Here is a 20,591-nt window from a genome sequence, read left to right on the forward strand (position 1 = left end):
GAATCAATCAAGAATTTGGAAATATTTAGTTAAATAACTATCTTTGCTCATTATGAAGTTGATGTTTGGGATTAAACAAAAGCTGGAAATTCAAAAAAATTAGTTATGAATATTTTTCACTTCCTAATACCAATCACTCCAAGAGTGAAGCATAAAAAGCACCCATTACACTCTTGGAGTGGCTGGTGTTAAGAAGAGCATCCAGCTGTGGAAACCATGCCAAATCAGACTAGAACCTGGTGCAGCTGTCCAGTCAAACTGTCTAACCCATGCCAACATGGGAAGCAGACATTAAACAATGATGATGAGGATGATGAAACATTTTGTGTAATAAAACCAGATGTGGTCCTTAGTGGGTTATGCCATTAAAGGGCTAAATTGTGGATGCAAATACAAATGGCATTTAAGAAACATGATGCTATAAGGGAGCATCCATATACTTACTCGACCCACAAGAAACAGCAGCAGAATTCCCACCAATTCATACCCTTCTGTCTTCAAAAAGAAATGACACTTCACTTAATCTTAATTATCATCATTTTAACATCCATTTTGCATGCTCATGTGAGTTGGATGGAGTTTATTGAGGCAGATTGGTCATAGCTGGATGCCCTCCCTATTTCCAAAGCTCATGTATTCTCAAGCAAGGTAATATTTCCCCATGGCCAGCAGATTACCAGAAATGACATTACTTGTATGTGACATTCATTTACAACTGTAATTTTAATTTTAATGTAGAAAAATGCATGGCTGTATGGTTCAAGAAGTTTGGTTCTTAAGTACATGGTTTCCAGTTCAATCTCATTGTGAGACACATTGGCCAAATATATTTTACTATATTCTTGGGCTGACCAATGACTTGTGAGTGAAATCTGAGAGGCAGAAACTGTGAGGAAGTCCAGTGTGTGTGTGTGTGTGTGTGTGTGTGCATATATTTTTCCTGGTGTATATCAGTGACTAGGTGCAGGAATAGCTGTGTGGTAAGTGGATTGCTTCCCAACCACATGATTCCGAGATCAGTCCCACTGTGTGGCACCTTGGGCAAGTGTGTTCCACAGTCGCCTCAGGCCAACCAAAGCCTTGCGAGTGGATTTGGTAGACAGAAACTGAAAGAAGCCTGTATATATATATATTTCTATGTATGTAAAATAATAGTTTAGAAAAAACCATTGGTTTCATATCTAGCATGAACTATATATTTGTGTGTGTGTCTGTTTGTCCCCCCACCATCGCTTGACAACTGATGTTGGTGTGTTTACGTACCAGTAACTTAGCAGTTCGGCAAAAGAAACCAATAGAATAAGTACTAGGCTTACAAGGAATAAGTCCTGGGGTCGATTTGTTCGACTAAAGGCGGTGCTCCAGCATGGCCACAGTCAAATGACTGAAACAAGTAAAGAAATAAATGAATAATGTTAATATTAGCGAGAAAAGCCAATGAACCACCACTTTCATATAAAAATACCTTGTGTAACGTTTGTTCCACCCAAGTTCCACAAATACCTTTTTGTTACTCTTGCCATTAGAAGTACAGTGAACTAGTCACTGACCCTTCAGAAACCAATGACACAACCGTTGACCACATTTAAAGAAAAAAATAATGAAAAAAAAAAACAAGTCCTTTCCCTGCAAACATTCTTCATTCAAACCTGGACTGATCCACCTCAAAATCTTCATCTAAAAAATCCCCTTTTTAAACTGGAGAGACGAATGTTTGTAAGGCTTATGTATCTAATTGCCAGAAAATGATTCAAGTTCAAATCCAGTTCAAATCTAAAATAAAAGTCTTTACTATATTTTTTCAATTAGTGTAGAGCACTTAAGTTTACATTGTATTAGTTGTGTTAATTTTGATAATAGTAACCAAGTCTATTTGAAATTTTGTATGCAGTAGACTGGAACCCAAACTGATTGGAGTTTCATCTATCTCTCACCTACCTATTGACAGGCTAAATTTAAAAATTGCACCCACAATTTAGCCTTTAAAGGCACAATCCACCAGGGACAACATCTGGTTTTATGATACAAAATGTTAAATATTCATATTAAAATTTGAGAACTTTAATATGAATATTTAACATTTTGTATCATAAAACCAGATGTGGTCCCGGTGGATTGTGCCTTTAAAGGCTAAATTGTGGGTGCAAATGCAAAAGACTTTTAAGAAACATGTGGTGCAATAAAGGAGTGTCTCTATACTTGCTTGACCTGTGAAAAATACCAGCAAAATTTGATTGGCTAAATCAGTGGTTCTGAAAGTGGGCGGTATTGCCCCCCTCCACTGACAGTGGTGGAAAGTTCCAAGGGGGTGTTGAAGAAAAGTGGAGCAATAATAGAGTAGCGGTTCATATAAAAAGTGGGGCGATAATGGCATAGCGATTCATGTAAAAACAGCAAAATAATGGGTTCATTCGGTTAAATTTTATTTGTGAAATACAGTCACTTTGAATTTACTTCAGAAAGAGGTCTATGTTTGTGATGGTTAGTTGGGGTGGGGGCACTAGGAATGTGGCCTGAGTGTCAAGGGAGCAGCAGCCTGATAAAACTTGGGAACCACTGGGCTAAGTAGAAAGATAAAATGAATATAAAGATGAAAGAGGCTTAAATATTGGTTTCAAATTTTGGCACAAGAAATGCAAATCTGGAGAAGGGACTAAGCTAATTACTTCGACACAGTGCTCAACCGAAAGGAACAAAAGTTAAGTTGACTTTGGAAGAATATGAACTTGGAATGTAAAGGCGGATGAAAAGCTGCTAAGTATTTTGGCTGGCATGGTAATGATTCTGCCAGCTTGCCACTTTGAATATTAAATATATATAAAAAAAAATAAATAGAAAGAATTTGATAAACTAAAATAGGCTGGATTCTAACTAGTGGGAATTACATCTATCTCTCACCTGCAAAATCTAAAAATTCTTACATAGCATATTTGCCAGCATATAAGACCTGTGTTTTTATATTTTTAAACTTATTAAAAATTGCTCCATGTCTAATGTGGCCATATTATGGATTGAAGACCAAGTGTTCTAGGGAGCCAGTTAAACATAAGTCTCTTAGGTACAACAATTATTACTAAAAATCCTTTCTACTATAGGCATAAGGTCTGAAATTTGAGGGAGAGAGATAGTTGATTATATCAACCCCAGTAATCGAAAGGATGAAAGGTAAATCGACCTCAGCGGAATTTGAACTCAGAATGTGAAGATGGATAAAATACCTATTTCTTTACTGCCTACAGGGGGCTAAACATAGAGGGGACAAACAAGGACAGACAAAGAGGGTAGGTTGATTACATCGACCCCAGTGCGTAACTGGTACTTATTTAATCGACCCCGAAAGGATGAAAGGCAAAGTCGACCTCGGCGGAATTTGAACTCAGAATGTAACAGCAGACGAAATACTGATAAGCATTTCGCCCGGCGTGCTAACGTTTCTGCCAGCTCGCCGCCTTGATGGATAAAATACCATTAAGCATTTCACCCAGCATGCTAATTATTCTGCCAGCTTGCCACTAATTGTTACTAATAATATAATATTGAAAATACACAAAATTATGACAGCCCTTTAGCACAAACTTATGGAAAATTACTTACAGTATGTCAGTAATAATGTGGAGTGGTCACATCATCATTATATTTTCTTCTCCACCTTTCATAACCCACACCTGATAGGTGTCTTATATTATTTAATTACCTGAATGAAAAATTCTCCGAGAAAGACAAACAGGATGTTAACAAATTTCCATCTACCTAGTAGCTATTTGCAACGAATGGATGACAACAAACTATAGCAGTGTCTCACCACCCTGATGGCTGACCATGATTATTATAAAACATCATGGCCAAAAAGTACTTTATCCCAGTATGTCTTAATATTGCACAGAATAATACATTTTTCCCCTACAAAACCACTTTAAACTATCTTTTAATATCCATATGATGAAACATACTAAATTTGATTTTTCCACAAAATATCCTCATAAAATGGGGGATGTGTCTTATGTGGGGCCACATATAATGATAAATATGATAATTTATGAATAATTGCTAGTAAAGGATACAAAGATTACTTTCCATTTTTTAATTTTTTATATTTCAGTCAAATCTATACATCACAAAAATGGGATTAAAGTGAGAAATATGTTTTTTAAAAAATTGAATTGTATTTTGTTGTGAATTACTTACATTTTTCTTATTTTGCATAGCAAATAAATTATCTGCTGAGAATGACCGGGGATACCAGAGGTTTGGCAGTTTCTGCACTCCGGATAGCACAGTCTTATATGCCATCAAGTTTGGCAGTTCTGTTTGAACAATATAAACCATTGTAAGATCCGGTTTGTGTCTTGATAAAAGATTTAATGCAAATGGAAAGAATTTGTATTAAAAAAACAAAAAGATGCTCCTGCAGGTATGAAATGCAATGTCCAGTACTTGGAGTGAAATAACTGAATCCCAGGAAACTCTTGGCAAATGGTAAATGCAGAAAAGTTTGTCTCAAAATGGAATAAATCAACTTGCTGTGTGTATGAAGTGAAGTCTAATGTTTCTCACTGAACTTTTTGTCTGAGAGCAAAGAAATGTTCACAGCGTAGTTCCGACCCAAGTAGCGCTCAATATTATACATGTCTGATTGGCGTAATTTTGTGTAACTTGAGTAATCTAATGCTTAGTACAGACTTCACTGCTTGAGATTAACTGATAGCTAAACACCCATTAATGCCGGTAAGCCAAGAAGCAAGTGAGTATTATTTACCCACGTGCCCAGATAGGCTTTGTATTATCGGATTTGCTTGTGTATAAAATTAAGAGATTAACACTTATAAGGATTATATTGTACAATTTTTTTTTTTTAAATAAGAAAGAAAAGGTAGGGAGCATAAAGTTGATATCAATTTTAGTTTTTTTTTAATTGTTATTGTTATTTAACCCCAGGAGGTCAACCTTGAATGAACAAACCCATAACTAAAGTGTTGTAGCTATGACTATAACATCAGTTTTCAGCTTTGGTATACTTAGGGTTAATATGTCCTCTTTTAAAGACAACAGGACTTACTTTTGAGGGAGATTTGGTTGTTATTTCTAGCAAGTTGAATGATATTGAATAATGCAGTTCTAGATTAAGTTTGAAATAAGGATGGGATCATTATGATTACCATGTTTTTAATCATAGGTCTTCTGGATCAGGATAGGTTTGAGGCTAATTGAAACAGCTGCAATGTGGCAATGAGGGAGTTTCTATGTGGTTGCTTAATCTGCTAGAAATAGTAGCAAAATATCTTTCAAACTACACTCTTTAAAAACGAAAAGACGTTTTTTTCTTTCTTTTTATTCGTTTCAGTCATTAGACTATGGCCATGCTGGGGCATCACCTTAAAGAATTTTTTGTCAAATGACAATATTAACAAAAATCTTTTAAAAATGCCCCCCAAAACACCTGGTGGTCACAGGTTCAACAATCTCAATTATAGGCCTGTCGGATCAGGTTTGGCCTCAGCTTAAACAAAAATAACTCATCCACATGTAATAACTAATTTTTAATGGTTGAACTCAAAGTAAAGGGTAACGACCCCCTTCAGTCATGAATAACCATGGGATTCCACCTAGAAAGTTTCCCTATGAGGCACAAGTCTGGGCAAGGTTGTTTATGGAAGACCAGCAGTCACCCATGCATACCAGCCTCCCCTCTCCACACCACTAATGTTATCCAAGGGAAAGGCAAAGGCTGATACAGCTTGGCACCAGTGATGTCACAGCTCATTTCTACAGCTGAGTGAACTGGAGCAACGTGAAATAAAGTGTCTTGCTCAAAAACACAACACACAGCCCAGTCTGGGAATCAAACTCACTACCTGATGCAGTAGATAGAAGTAGATAGAGCTATAAATAATAGTATATAAATATTGGATTTTAAAAAAAATAACCCTTTGGATAGGAAGAATTCGAAGACTGCTTATATTTTAAAAATTCATCTACTGGTTTCAATCATTAAACTGAGGCCATGCTGGAGCACAAGTATGAAAGGTTTTAGTCAACTCTAGTATTTATTTCAGCCTTGTACTCATTTGATTGATCTCTCTTGACTGGTAAAGTTACTTTTTGACATAAAGGGATGCAACTAAACACAGTATTTTATATGCACAGGCGGCACTGGCAACAACCAGGCTCGAATGGTGCTTTTTATGCGCCACCAGCATGGGAGCCAGTCAGGCAATATGAGTGTGATTGTTGCCAGTGCCACCCGACTGGCTCCCGTGCTGGTGGCACATAAAAAGCACCATTCAAGCATGGTCGATGCCAGTGCCATTTGACTGGCTCCCTGTGGTAGCACGTAAAAAGCACCCACTACACTCTCGGAATGGTTGGCATTAGGAAGGGCATCCAACAGTAGAAACCTTGCCAGATCAGACTGGAATCTGGTGCAATCTCCTGGCTTGCCAGTCCTCAGTCAAACCATCCAACCTATGCCAGCATGGAAAGCAGACATTAAACGATGATGATACACACACAACTTTATTGTTATCCATCTCTGAAATTTCACTTACGAAGCACTGGTTAACATGAGACTACAGTATGGGCATTCTCAAGGTGGCAAGTGAACAGAATTATTAGTGTATCAAACAAATTGCTTTGCAGCATTTCCTCCAGATCTGTATGCTATGAGTTCAAATCCTGTTGAGGTCAACCTTGCTTTTCACCCTTTCAGGGTCAATAAAATAAAGTAGAAATCAATGGCGGTATGGTGGTGGTGGTGGTGAAAGTGTTGGTGGTATTGATGGTTGTGGTGATTGCTATCGTGATGATGATAATGACTTGATGCTGGTGGGGATGGATGATGACGACGATGATGATGATGATGGTGGGGATGATGATGATGGTGGTGGTGGTGGGGATAGTGATGATGATGACGATGTTGATGACAGTGGGGAATGGTAATGATGATGATGCACAATGAGATTGAACCTGACACCTTGTGTGCTCAGAAGCCAATTTCTTCTCCCAGACTGCTATCTTTGCTCAAATTATACACAAACTTTTTTTTTACCCTACTTCTTTTTGTTTTTTTTCTTTTTTTTAATTTCTTAATAGATAAAAATGCAATACAGGGAGTCAGTTCAATAATCTGCTGTTATTGGTGACCAAAGATTAAGTGGAGAGTAAGTAGACAGGGAGAGAGAGGGAGGGAAAGCGAAAGAGGAAGAGAAACAGAGAGAGAGAGAGGGGGGAGAAAAAGAGAGGAAGAAAAGAGAGATAGTGAGGGAGGTAAACTAAAGAGAGAGAGAGAGAGAGAGAGACAGACAGACAGACAGAGAGGGTAGCAATGGACTGTAGTGAGGAGGAGGGAGAGGAAGAGGAGATAGCAGTGGATTAACAGATTAGAGCTGATAAGAAAGAAGATCTTACAATAACCATTTGGCATGTTACTGGGGAAGATAAGCAGACTGACAGTTAATTAGTGATAGGGTGATAGTTGTGGTGTTGGTGGTGGTGTTGGTGGTGGTGTTGGTGGTGCTGGTGACAGTAATGATGACGGTGATGGAGATAGTGGTGATGGGGTGAGATTAGTGGTGGTAGTAGTTCTGGTGGTAATGTAGAAGCGTTAGCCTTGTCTGCAGTGGGTGTGATAGTGAGGATGATGATATAGTGATGGTGGTGGCAGCGGTGTACAGTGGTGGTGACAGTGTATGATGGTGGCAGCAGTGGTGTATGGTGGTGATGGTAGTGTATGGTGGCGGTGGTGGTGTATGGTGGTTGTGGCATTGTGTTATAGTGGTGTATGGTGGTGGTAGCAGTAGTGGTGATAGCGGTATGGTGGTAGCAGTAGTGCAAAAGTGGTGATAGTGCTAATGACAGTATTGGTGGTGATGATAATGGTGATGACAGTGGTTTATGGTGGTAGTGGCAGTGGGAGTGCTGAAGGTAGTGGGTGTAGAGGTAGTGGTGGTGATGGTGATAGTATGATAATAATGATGGTGTTGGTGGTGATGGTAGTAATGACAGCACTGTTGATGAAGCTGATGGTAATGTTGTTGTTGTTGTTGTTCCTAGTGTCGGTAGTGTTGGTTTTCATGGTATCAGCCATGTTGGAGTTGTAGTGGTGGTAGTAGTGTTGGTAGTAATGGTTGTAGCAGTTCTTGTTGGCAGCAGTGAGCAGATGCGAAAATATTGGTGATGCAAAAGGTGGTAGTGGTGATTATTGATTAACCCTAGGTCAGACCTGATTGAGTAAATCTGTGGATTAAAGACATTCCAGTCATTACTATACCAGACAAGTTCTTGTAACACAGCATTGTGTAATAAGAGGGAGGTTAGGTCACTATTTCTAGCAGTCCAGGTGACCAGGTAGAGACACCTCAGATTGGCAGAATTGGTCATTCAGTGGTGCAATCGTTTTCCTCCATTGGACACTAAACTCTGCTTGCGAAGACCTGTTGGGGCAAGCAAAAGCGAAATCGTGATGGCACCACCATTCGAGCGAGATTGTTACTAGCGTCACCTTCCTGGCACATGAAAAGTCATTCGAGCGAGATCGTTGCCAGTGCCGCTGGACTGGCTCCTGTGCAGGTGGCACGTAAAATACACCATTTTGAGCGTGGCCGTTGCAAGTACCGCCTGACTGGCCTTTGTGCCAGTGGCACGTAAAAGCACCCACTACACTCTCTGAGTGGTTGGCGTTAGGAACGGCATCCAGCTGTAGAAACTCTGCCAGATCAGATTGGAGCCTGGTGTAGTCAACTGGTTCACCAGTCCTCAGTCAAATCGTCCAACCCATGCTAGCATGGAAAGCAGACGTTAAACAATGATGATGATGATGATGATGATGACTGATTCAGCAGTTATCCTTATTTTATATTCTGGTGATGAACAACAATATCATGAACATTTGTTATCGATGGAGTTGCTGTTCTGATCAGCAAAATATTGAAGAAATAAAGAGGGGTGGGCATGGCTGTGTGGTAAGAAGTTTGCTTCCCAACCACATAGTTGTGGGTTCAGTCCCATTGTGTGGCACCTTGAGCATGTGTCTTCGATTATAACCTCTGGCCAACTAAAGCTTTGCAAAGAGATTTGGTAAACAGAAACTGAAAGAAGCCCATGTGTGTATGCATGTGTGTGTGTGTTTATGATTATTCCCCACCATGACTTAGCAACTGGCATTGGTTTGTTTATGTCCCTGTAACTTAGAGGTTTGGCAAAAGAGATGGATAGAATAGGTACCTGGCCTTAAAAAAAAAGTTCTACTAAAAACTCATCCGGTGATGCTCCAGCATGGCTACAGTCTAATGACTGAACCAAGTAAAAGATAAAAGTCTAAGAATCAAAAAAAAAAAATAATAAATGAAAATAATAGATGGAATCGTCCAGATTTTGTTATTGACATAAACTTTACTAATGAGTCAAACACTTAGATCTACGCATTTCGATTTCATTTTTTTCTCTCAAGAGGTCTTTCTAATTATTGACTAACTTCTTGTGCTATTAGCTGTGATACGGTAAGATGTTATTTTTATTCAAATACATGATATATGATTTGGCTACAGAATACTGATAAGTTTGATTGAGAGGTTGCTGAAGTTTGTTGGAGTTGGATACCGTTTTTATCTGGATGAGAAAAACATATTCTAAATATAAATAAATTACAAATCAGTGAAGACATATGTATATATATATGTGTGTGTATATATATATATATATATAAATATTGATTGATTGATTATCAATTATATTTGAGAGTATAATTGGCTGTTGAAAGATAGACCTAGTTGAATTGATAGACTGCTGATGGCTTAACAGCCAAAGCCTCAAGGATTTTTTTTTATATCATTACAGATACTGTGTTTCATACATGAGAAAGGGAGAGGTCATTTAACCCTCTCAATAGCTTAACTGAGCCAGTTAAGTTATCATGGAATAATGTAGTTCACTGTTATAAACAGTGGAAGCATTGTGCTATCAACATTACTATTTAACCAGGGGCGTATATTCCAGGTGTGTTATGCGTGTACTGAACACCCATCGAAAATGGCAAATTCGTTATAAATATTAACCTTACTCATTAAATTTAATCACAAATCATAATGGAAAACATTTGTTATACTTCTGCTTGAAATATGGTGGTGGGTGTCCTGAAATAACACTGCACACCTCACAGTGTATTGTATCATTATATTGTACTGGGCATATTGTAGGATAGTGGGAGAATGGTAAAAAATTAATGGCAAAGGGTGCGCAACAGCTTTGACAGCACAGTCGCATGTTCGTTTGCATGGTGAGAAGTTGTACATTTAAATTAATTTAAAATTCTTAAACTAAAACTAATTTTTTTTACAATAATCTTTCTCTTACAATATCATCATATAACTTTGATATTAGTTTGTTTTCAAAGCTAATAATACACTGCTTTTTGAATAGAAATACACGGTTTGTATGCTTAATTTGAGTAATACTAATGTTAGTTATAGAATGGTCAGTGCGGCAGCAAACCCAATGACGACAACCACCATACACCACTGTATTTAACATCCTTGGTCCATGCTGGCAGGAGTTGGACAGAAGAAGGGGAACTAGAGGACTGTGTTTAGCATGGTTTCTTGAGTTGGATGCCCTTCCTAATGTCAACCATTTCAAAGAATGTACTGGATACTTTTTAATGTGGCACCCATTGAAACATATCAATTTATAATAATTAATTCAAATTTTCTTTTCCTCTCTGTCTGCAAAACTTACAGTGGGACTAGCATGGTGTTCCAATCCTAAAGGAGGGACCTCCTCTCCTGTGCCTTCATTAACAGTGATGTGGTAGCTTGATACTTCTTAACTACAGTGTAATATTTAGAGCAACCAATCCTATATCCCAATATCCCATCCCCAAAATAACAAACAAACAGACAAAAAACTGTTGGTTGTATATAATGACTGAATCACCCCAACACTATTATTTACCAAGCAAAACTGTCAACCAGCTTCAGTAGAAACCTAATCAGGTATAAACTCATTCAAGTGTACTGTTGAATTAGGACAGAAGGAAGGAGGAAGATATAAAGAATGGTTGTTATGTGGCTTCAAGATAACTTCAATCAGGCCATTGGCATGCAGGTAATCAGCTGGCAACTGGGTGTGGCCCTCAAATCTATTCAACATATGTTGTGCCTTCACTAAAATAAGGGCCATACTATAGAGTCCAACATACAGAGTTCTGCCTGTGTTCAGTTCCGTTGTGTGGCACCATGAGCATGTGTCTTTGACTATAACCTCCGGCCAACTAAAGCTTTTTTATCTTTCACTTGTTTCAGTCACTGGATTGTGGCCACTTTGAAGGGTTTTGTTAGTTGATTAAATCAAGTCCAGCACTTATTTTTTTAAAGTATGGTGCTTATTCTATTAGGCCCTTTTCGTGAAATGCTAAGTTACAAGGACATAAACAACCCAACATTGATTATCACGTATGCTCCTCGGTGTCACGCAAATGGCACCTGTGCCAGTGACATGTAAAAGCACCCATTACACTCTCTGAGTGGTTGGCGTTAGGAAGTGCATCCAGCTGTAAAAAAACCATGCCAAATCAGACTGGAACCTGGCGCAGCCTTCCTGCATGCCAGCCCACTCAAACTGTCCAACCCATGCCAGCATGGACAATGAACGTTAAGCAATGATGATGATGATGATGATTGACATTCTGATGGCCAATATGGACTTAGCCAAAGCACAACAGTTACCTTGTTTCTATGAACTGACTGTGGTGTTGTAAATTGTAGAAAAATATTTAAGGACCATTGATTAAGTTCATTAGCCCCAAGGATTGTATTGTGATTCACAGCTATTTCTGTGTACATATGTTTTTTTTTTTAAATCTTTTATATCATTTCTGAACTGTGTGCCTATAATAGAAAGGATTATCATTATTATTATTATAAAGGCTGCAAGCTGGCAGAATCACTTGCATGCTGGACGAGATGCTTACCAGTATTTCACCCGTCACTACATTCTCAGTTCAAATTCTGCTGAGGTCGACTTTGCCTTTCAGAGTCGATAAATTAAGTATAATGTAATCGATTAGTCCCACCTGCTCCAAATTTCAGGACTTGTACCTTTAGTAGAAAGGATTATTATTATTATTATTATTATTATTATTATTATTATTATTATTATTATTATTATAACAATAACATCTATTTTCCATGCTGGCATGGGTTGAATTGTTGGGCAGAATACAAGCCACAGGGCTGTATCAAGCTCCAATGTTAGCTTTGGTATGTTTTCTACAGCTGGATGCCCTTCCTTACTGGTTACTGAATTTGACTTGCAATGCATTAGTCAAACCATCATTACAGTAGTTAAGTACCACACAGTGGAATCGAACCTAAAACCTTTTGGTTGCAAAGTTAACTTCTTAACTATATAACCATTTGTTTTTGAGTTGAACATTACAATAGATGCTTTACACTCTATTTAGAGTCAAGCTTATTTCTGACTTCAAATCACACCAGTATCGATAATTAGAAAAAAAAAAAAAAAAAAATCTTCAGGATTAATAAAATAAACAACAGCAGCAATGATATATATATAACTGGTAATATTTTGGGATTGGTTTAGTCAATTACGATCCTTTTCATTAACATGAAGTCTCATACCTAATTAAATGAAATCAATATCATACCACATTTCAGTTATTAATCTGTTCAGTTACTGTTTATATATATATACATATAGAAATATATGTATATACATACTTTGTATTTCAATTACATAGTTCAGTTTACAGGATAGCATAACAGAATATTTAGAAGCTGAAACCTTTTTTTCTAATTATATTGTTGCTCGTTATTACCTCAAATGTCTATTCTAATTTATCACAAATAAACAATAACAACTATGATAACAACAACAACAACAGCAATAGCAACAACAACAGCAGCATCAACAACATTAATAGTAAATCTGTTAATCTTTTTTCCTTCTCACCAATATCTACTAAGCTGAAATTAATGATATGGTTGATTGGAGCAAATCCTATTTGAAAAGCAATAGAAAATATCAAGATTTATTTACTCACTAATTATGGATGCAGTTCTTCACTAACGCACAATTACAAACACCAATTTAAATCGTTCGTCTAAGATTATAATTATCCAACAATTATTTGACTGGAAAATAAGTAAACCATCAACACATTTCTTTTTTCTTTTTGTCTTGAATATGTAAAGAATAAGTGTTAGAATACTGCTCCACCACTGCTGCTGTTGACATCATTGGTTTAACATCCTCTTTTCTATGCTTGCATGGGTTAGGTGATATTCACTGAGGCAATTTTTCTATAACCAACTATGACCAAATGCCTTTCATGCAGTCAACCCTTACGTGTTTCCAAAAAGGGTAATATTTCCTTATGTCTGGCCATGTTTCCATGGAAGATTGGAAATAAATGACACTGCTTGTATAACAATGATATTTGTTTACAATTTTCAGATGTTTACAAGACAAGGAGGTACAAACATATGCACATATATACATATATGTATATACTAATAACATCTAAATTCTTTCAACTGTTCAGCTGTGTTGTATAAGCAGGACAGAATAATGTACATACATATACATCATCATCATTTAATGTCCACTCTCCATGCTTGCATGGGTTGGACAGTTTGACCAAGGCTGGTAAGCTGGAAGGCTGCACCAGACTCCAGTCTGATTTGGCATGGTTTTCTATGGCAGGATGCCCTTCCTAATGCCAGCCACTCTGAGAGTGTAATGGGTGCTTTTACATGCTATCAGCATGGGTACCATTTGTGTGACACTGGTATCTACCATGACTGATTTTGCTCAGCTTGATGGGTCTTCTTCTCAGGCACGATATAATGCCAAAGGTCTTGGTCATTGACTCTGTGAGGTCCAACACTTGAAAGGAACTCAACCACTTTGCTTCCGTGAGGATAGGAACTCGGCCACTTTGCCTCCTTGAGGCCCAATGCTCGTAAGGAACAATATATATATACACACACACACATACATATATATATATATATTCTTTTATGCTTTTACTTGTTTCAGTCATTTGACCGGGACCAAGCTGGAGCACTGCCTTTTATTCAAAGAAATCGATCACAGGACTTATTCTTTGTAAGCCTTTATTCTATTGATCTCTTTTGCTGAACTGCTAAGTTATGGGAATGTAAACACACCAGCGTCATTTGTAAAATGATGGTGTTGGGGTGACAAACACAGACATATATACATATATATATATATATATATATATACAACAGGCTTCTTTCAGTTCCCATCAACCAAATTCATTCACAAGGCCCAAATCCATTCACAAATTCATTCTGGTCGGCCCGAGGCTATAGTAGACGTCTCTTGCAAAAGGTGTCATGCAGTGGGACTGAACCTAGAACCTGTGGTTGGGAAGCAAGCTTCTTACTACACAGCCACTCCTGCGCCTATATATATCATCATCATCATCATCATTTAGCGTCTGCTTTCCCTGCTGATATGGGTTAGACGGCATGACTGGAACCGGTAAGCCGGAGAGCTGCATCAAGTTCCAGCCTGATTAGACGTGGTTTCTACGGCTTTTCCTAATGCCAACCACTCCAAGAGTGTAATGGATGTTTTTTATGTGTCACCTGCATGAGTACGTAAAAAGCACTCATCACACTCATATATGGCAGGTTTCTTTCAGTTTCTATCTCACTTTACAAAGTCAATAACAAAGTACCAGTCTAAGTACATGGGTGGACTGTATTGACTAAATCCTCCCTTAAGAATTCCTGGATTTGTGCCTAAACCAGAAACCGTTATTCTGTCGGTGAGACAAATTTTTACAAGCCATTCCAGAGTAACGAAGAGTCTGAAAGAGGGACAAATTTGTTGAGTGTGTGTGTGTGTGTGTTGGGTGTATATCTTAACTACATCCACTCGTAAATGATTCCCATGGATATGCAGTTCAGTATTGTCTGCAGCCAGAGACAAGCCAATAGAGAAATAGTAAAATGTCTCAAGTTTTATTGCAATTAATTGTTTGTTCATGCTTGCCAAATGCTACAAATGAAGTAACGAAATACAATGAAAATGATGCTGCATTGATTGGTATGCAACACAATAATAATAACAACAACAACAACAACAACAACAACAATAATAATAATAATAATAATAATAATAATAATAATAATAATAATAATAATAATAATGTTGTAATAAATAATTGGCTTTTGTTTTTAAACTTTCAATAGTTGTATACTTTGCAAGTTGTGGAATACATGTTTATTTCTCCTTTACACTTTTACTTGTTGCAGTCGTTTTTGACCGTGGCCATGCTGGAGCACCACCTTTTAGTCGAAGAAATTAACCCCTGGACTTATTCTTTGTAAGCCTGGTACTTGTTCTATTGGTTTCTTTTGCTGAACTGCTAAGTTACGGGGACATAAACACACCAAGATCAGTTGTCAAGCAATGGTGGAGAGACAAAGACAGATACAAACACTCACACACACACACACACACACACACACGCACACACACACACATATACACACAACAGGCTTCTTTCAGTTTCTGTCTACCAAATCCACTCACAAGGCTTTGGTTGGCCTGAGGCTATAGTAAAAGACACTTGCTGCAGGTGCCATGCAGTGGAACTGAACCTGGGACCATGTGGTCGAGAAGCAAGCTTCTTACTACACAGCCACACCTGAGCCTTTGTTAATGATTTACTCAAATTAGTGGGAGCAACACCTGTGATCCTTTTTAAGGCTTCAATGACCAGAGATTTGGTATGAATGCTTGAAGTAGAGTGAACTCTGTTGAAGGCACCCACAAACCAGCTGGGGGTCTTAAAACTAGCAATAGAAAATATAATGAAATAAACCAATGAACTGAAGTGTAGCATTCATCATCACCGTGATTCCCAGCTATCTTCCACATTCATTAAGGATATAATGCAATTAATGTAATAATGTGATATAGTCGTTACTGTAATAACATTGATTATTATCAGCAGCAGTAGCAGCATCATTTAACTCTCTAGCATTTAAACCGACCATATCCAGCCAAAATTGTCTACTTGTTTTATGCTCAAACTGGCCAGATGTGACCTCTCACACCTACTCTATAATGTCATTCTAAAAATAAGCAATCACATCATAAAATTTCAAGTTAATGCAGGATAAATTCAAAACAATGTGAATAAATAAGCATTTATAGGCATAGGAGTGGCTGTGTGGTAAGTAGCTTGCTTACCAACCACATGGTTCTGGGTTCAGTCCCACTGTGTGGCACCTTGGGCAAGTGTCTTCTACTATAGCCTCAGGTCGACCAAAGCCTTGTGAGTGGATTTGGTAGACAGAAACTGAAAGAAGCCCGTTGTATATATGTATATATATGTGTGTGTATGTGTGTGTGTGTGTGTGTATGTTTGTGTGTCTGTGTTTGTCCCCCCCAACAACGCTGGACAACCGATGCTGGTATGTTTACATCCCCGTAACTTAGCGGTTCAGCAAAAGAGATCGATAGAATAAGTACTAGGCTTACAAAGAATAAGTCCTGGGGTCGACTTGCTCGACTAAAGGCGGTGCTCCAGCATGGCCACGGTCAAATGACTGAAACAAGTAAAAGAGTAAAAGAGTATTACGTTTGACAGAATAATCTGAATGCTGAAGGGTTAATGTCTGTGTTTCGATTGCTTGCATGGATCAGATGGAATTGGTTGAGGCAGATTTTCTATGACTGTAAGTCCTTCCTGTCACAAACCCTCACCTATTTCCCGGTAAAGTAATATTTTTCCATGGCTACACATGGTTTTCATGAAGGACAGGAAATGAATAACCTCATTCATATGATGATGATGATGATGATGATGATGCTGATGGTGATGGTGATGATGATGATGATGCTCATTTATAACCGTCACATGATGTCAAGATAAGAGTACATATGTATGTATACAACAGGCAAAAAAAGAAAAAAAGATACACAGGACAATATTGCCCTCAATATGCCAAAATACAGGAAAATCATGTTATCCTTGATTTCAGTCTGCTCAATCCAGCAGGAATGGCCTGGGGTTGAATAACAATAACACTTGTTTGTTTGTTACCAGGTTAAATTTTCTTAAGCATCTTCCAATTCCATAAGGAGAAGCTCACAATCTAAGAGATATTTTGTAACTTGATGGATCCTCAGTTACCATTGGTCTCTGGCTATTGTAGTGGTTCTCAACTGAAGTTCATATGGCCCCTGAGGGTCCGTATAAGATTTTTGGGGTTCCATGCAATAAAATTGTAAATTGGGGATCCACAATAGTATTTTAAAGGGACCTGAAAACATTTAGCTTCAGATGTATGTATTGCAAGAAACAACTGGGTTTCTTTCTCTAGCATTTTACGTAGTTCAACCTACACAAGGGAATGTGTGAAAAACAAAATAGGAATTTTGAAAGACGTTTCTATATAACTAGTTTTGAAACATCAAAATGGCTATGGGGGTCCACCAGAATAAAATAGTAATCAAAGGGACCTGTAGGTAAAAAATGGTTGAGAACCCCTGGTATTGCAATGTTTATAGTTTCATTAAGTCTAACATTGCATCTTACTAAATCATCATCAGCAACATAAGAAATTAATATTTTTTCACAAAGCTGCTCCAGCATGATAAAAATCTGTATCTTGAAATTTATGATTTATGACTGATGCTATATTTGAGTTTCCTTAAAGCATGACCAATCAGACTTAATCTTTTTTCAGCATAAAATGCCATCAGCTGAGAGAGGCTATTCTCTTACAAAATTATTCATCCATTATTTTCTCATGTAAAAAAATAAATAAATAAACTCCAGTTGTGATCCATGAAAGAGAATTATGTTAAGTGTTTATCTCATCTCTTCTGCTGGTGTTTCTATTATTGTCCAGATCTTGTTACTATAGAACAGAACTGCTTCAATGAATGATTCAGAAAGTTAACACAGGAGCAGGCATGGCTGTTTGGTAAAGAGGTTTGTCTTACAACCATTTGGTTTCAGGTTCAGTCCTACTGCACAGCACCTTGGGCAAGTGTCTTCTGTTATGGCACAAGGCCCACCAATGCCTTGCGAAGGATTTTAGTCGACAGATCCTGAAAGAAGTCGGTCATATATGTGAATGTGTGTGGGGAGGGTGCTTTTGTGCTCATTGTCCACCATCACCACTTGACAACTGGTGTTGGTTTGTTTATGTCTCCATAACTTAATGGTTTGGCAAAAGAGGGTGATGGAATAAGCAGTAGCCTTAAAAAAACAAAAGTACTGGGGTTGATTTGTTTGATGAAGCTTTTCAAGGTGATGCCCCAGCATAGCTGCAGTCCAATGACTGAAACAAGTAAAAGACATTAAAAAGATTTATTCTACTATTGCTGACAGCATAATTCCAAATACAAGTAAAATTTGTCTGCTGCTAGCCAAGATAATTAGTGTCTCTGTCAAAAATTATTTTTACTGTCTGCTTTGTCAAATCTGTGATAACAAAAGTGTATGACAATAAGAAAACAAGTTCCTGAGATGAAATATATGATTATATCACATACAGGAAGTTTTAGAGAAAGACAGATACTGAATAATCTGTCTCCGGTACCATTTCCATTTTCCTTTTGTAGAGACATATGCAAGTTTGTCTCCCAGAAATATGCCTCAGGATATTTCAAATTCATTATAGTTGCCAGGAATAGTATACAAGATAAGTATTAGTTTTAATAGACAAAGCCATAACAACATTAATTAATGAATTTGGCACTTAATAAAAGCTTAGGATATCTTGAATTGTAGCTCTGTTTACACAGTCAAATGCCTTAGAAAAGTTCACAAAAGCTAATAGGAGATTGCATTTTGTTGAGCTGCAGGCATTGATGCATATTCTTAATGATAGCATTTGTTTAGTAGTATTTCCATTTAGCCTGAAGCTATACTGAAAACTTTAAATTAATTTCTTCAGTTTTGTTTTTGAAATTTCTTTGGATATTGCAAGTACTTCTGTGTCTGTTTTGGCAGGGTTTTTATGGCTGGATGCCCTTCCTAACACCAACCACCTGCAGAGTGGACTGGTGGTGCATCAGCATGGTTGCAGCTCTAAGCTGAAACTATAAACAACAACATATAGATAATGCTCGAAGTGAGGAGTAGATAGACAGCCTGACAACTGATGGAGGGACCTTTCTCTGTGTTTACTTGTCCTGTTCTCCATTTTTTTTTTTCTTGTTGTTTACGTATTTTACTCATTTGGAGATCATGCTTCACCACTTCATCCTATGTCTTCCTGATTCTACCTCTACCACAGGTTCCCTCCACAGTTAGGGATCAGCACTTCTCTACACAACTGTCCTCATCCATATGCATCACATGACCATACCAGCGCATTCATCTCTCTGGCACACCACATCTGATGCCTCTTATGCCTAACTTTTCTCTCAAGATGCTTACACTTTCGATGTCGACATGCACACTGACATTGCATATCCAGCGAAGCATACTGGCTATATATATATACACACACACACATATATATATTATATATAGAGGGAGAGAAAGTGGAGGGAGAGTAGAGAGAAGAGAGCGTGGGAAGAAGGAATACAAAGAAAGTAAATGAAATGAAGGGATGAGAACTGACAGAAAACAATGCAAGGAGAGGAGGGGGGGAGAATAACATGCTTCCACCACCACCACCACCACCACCATCACTATCACTATCACCATTATCATCAATATCATCACCACCAGCAACAACACAATAGTACTGATACCACTATTAACAAAATATGCCAATCAGCAAACCTCCTCCAACCACCACAGAAAAAAGAAAAACCAAAACTACAAACACCCCCTCTACATCACTTATCAACAATAACATATGTTACATTTAAACATCATCAACACCACCACCATCACTTCTGCCATCACGTCCTCTGCTTCCTTTTCACCTTATTACAACATTACATTTAGCCTAAGCATGGAATGTCTGCAGCTTAGTGCACAGCAATAATCGATCAAGGATTAGCATTACTATATCTTAATGTGATAAGAGAGTGAGATCTTTCAGAGATAGATACAGTGACATGTGATCAACTTCCACATGGCACTGTGCCACACGTGGTAATGTAAGCTTCTCATGATTAGCTGTTATTTAACCCCAGGTTGTGACCTGATCCATGAGTCCTGTGATGAATGGTTTTCCGTTCATCAAGACTTACACTATTCAATGAGTTTTTTTCTGTATTTTGCTTTATTTAAGGCAGTGATGTGTGAGTTAAGGGACATATAGTTATTATTTCAAGCAGGTCAGTCCAGTGATCACCTAGAAACCCCTTGTTACAGTAACTGCAAATGTATGCATGTGTATGTGTGTGTGTATGTATTTGATATATATCTTGCTTCCCAACCACATGGTTCTGGGTTCAGCATTAAGACTGCTTCAGTGACAAAGATTAATATATATATATATATATTATACAAATTCGATGACTGGCACCTGTGCCAGTGGAGCACTAAGAGCACCATCCGAGCATGATCGCTGCCAGAGCAGCTGACTAGCTTCCGTGCTGGTGGCACATATAAAGCACCATTC

The 20,591-nt window shown here is 37.8% G+C and overlaps 1 protein-coding gene across 2 annotated transcripts in view; it reads right to left on the bottom strand.

The window, feature by feature from the left end:
- Positions 1-20,591, bottom strand: part of LOC106880114 (uncharacterized) — a 300,144-nt gene that overhangs the window by 73,171 nt on the left and 206,382 nt on the right. Inside the window, exon 1 of one of the 2 annotated variants that reach the window (XM_014929929.3) lies at positions 4,186-4,673. The exons of the other annotated variant lie outside the window; for it this stretch is intronic. Within the exon in view, the coding sequence (XP_014785415.1) occupies positions 4,186-4,326 (141 nt within the window). The 5' untranslated portion in view covers positions 4,327-4,673. Of the gene's footprint in view, positions 1-4,185; positions 4,674-20,591 lie in introns of those variants that run through there. 2 annotated transcript variants of the gene reach the window in all.

Source organism: Octopus bimaculoides, chromosome 1 (genome assembly GCF_046866305.1).
Source record: "Octopus bimaculoides isolate indiv1 chromosome 1, ASM4686630v1, whole genome shotgun sequence".
In the NCBI taxonomy this organism is placed as follows: domain Eukaryota; kingdom Metazoa; phylum Mollusca; class Cephalopoda; order Octopoda; family Octopodidae; genus Octopus; species Octopus bimaculoides.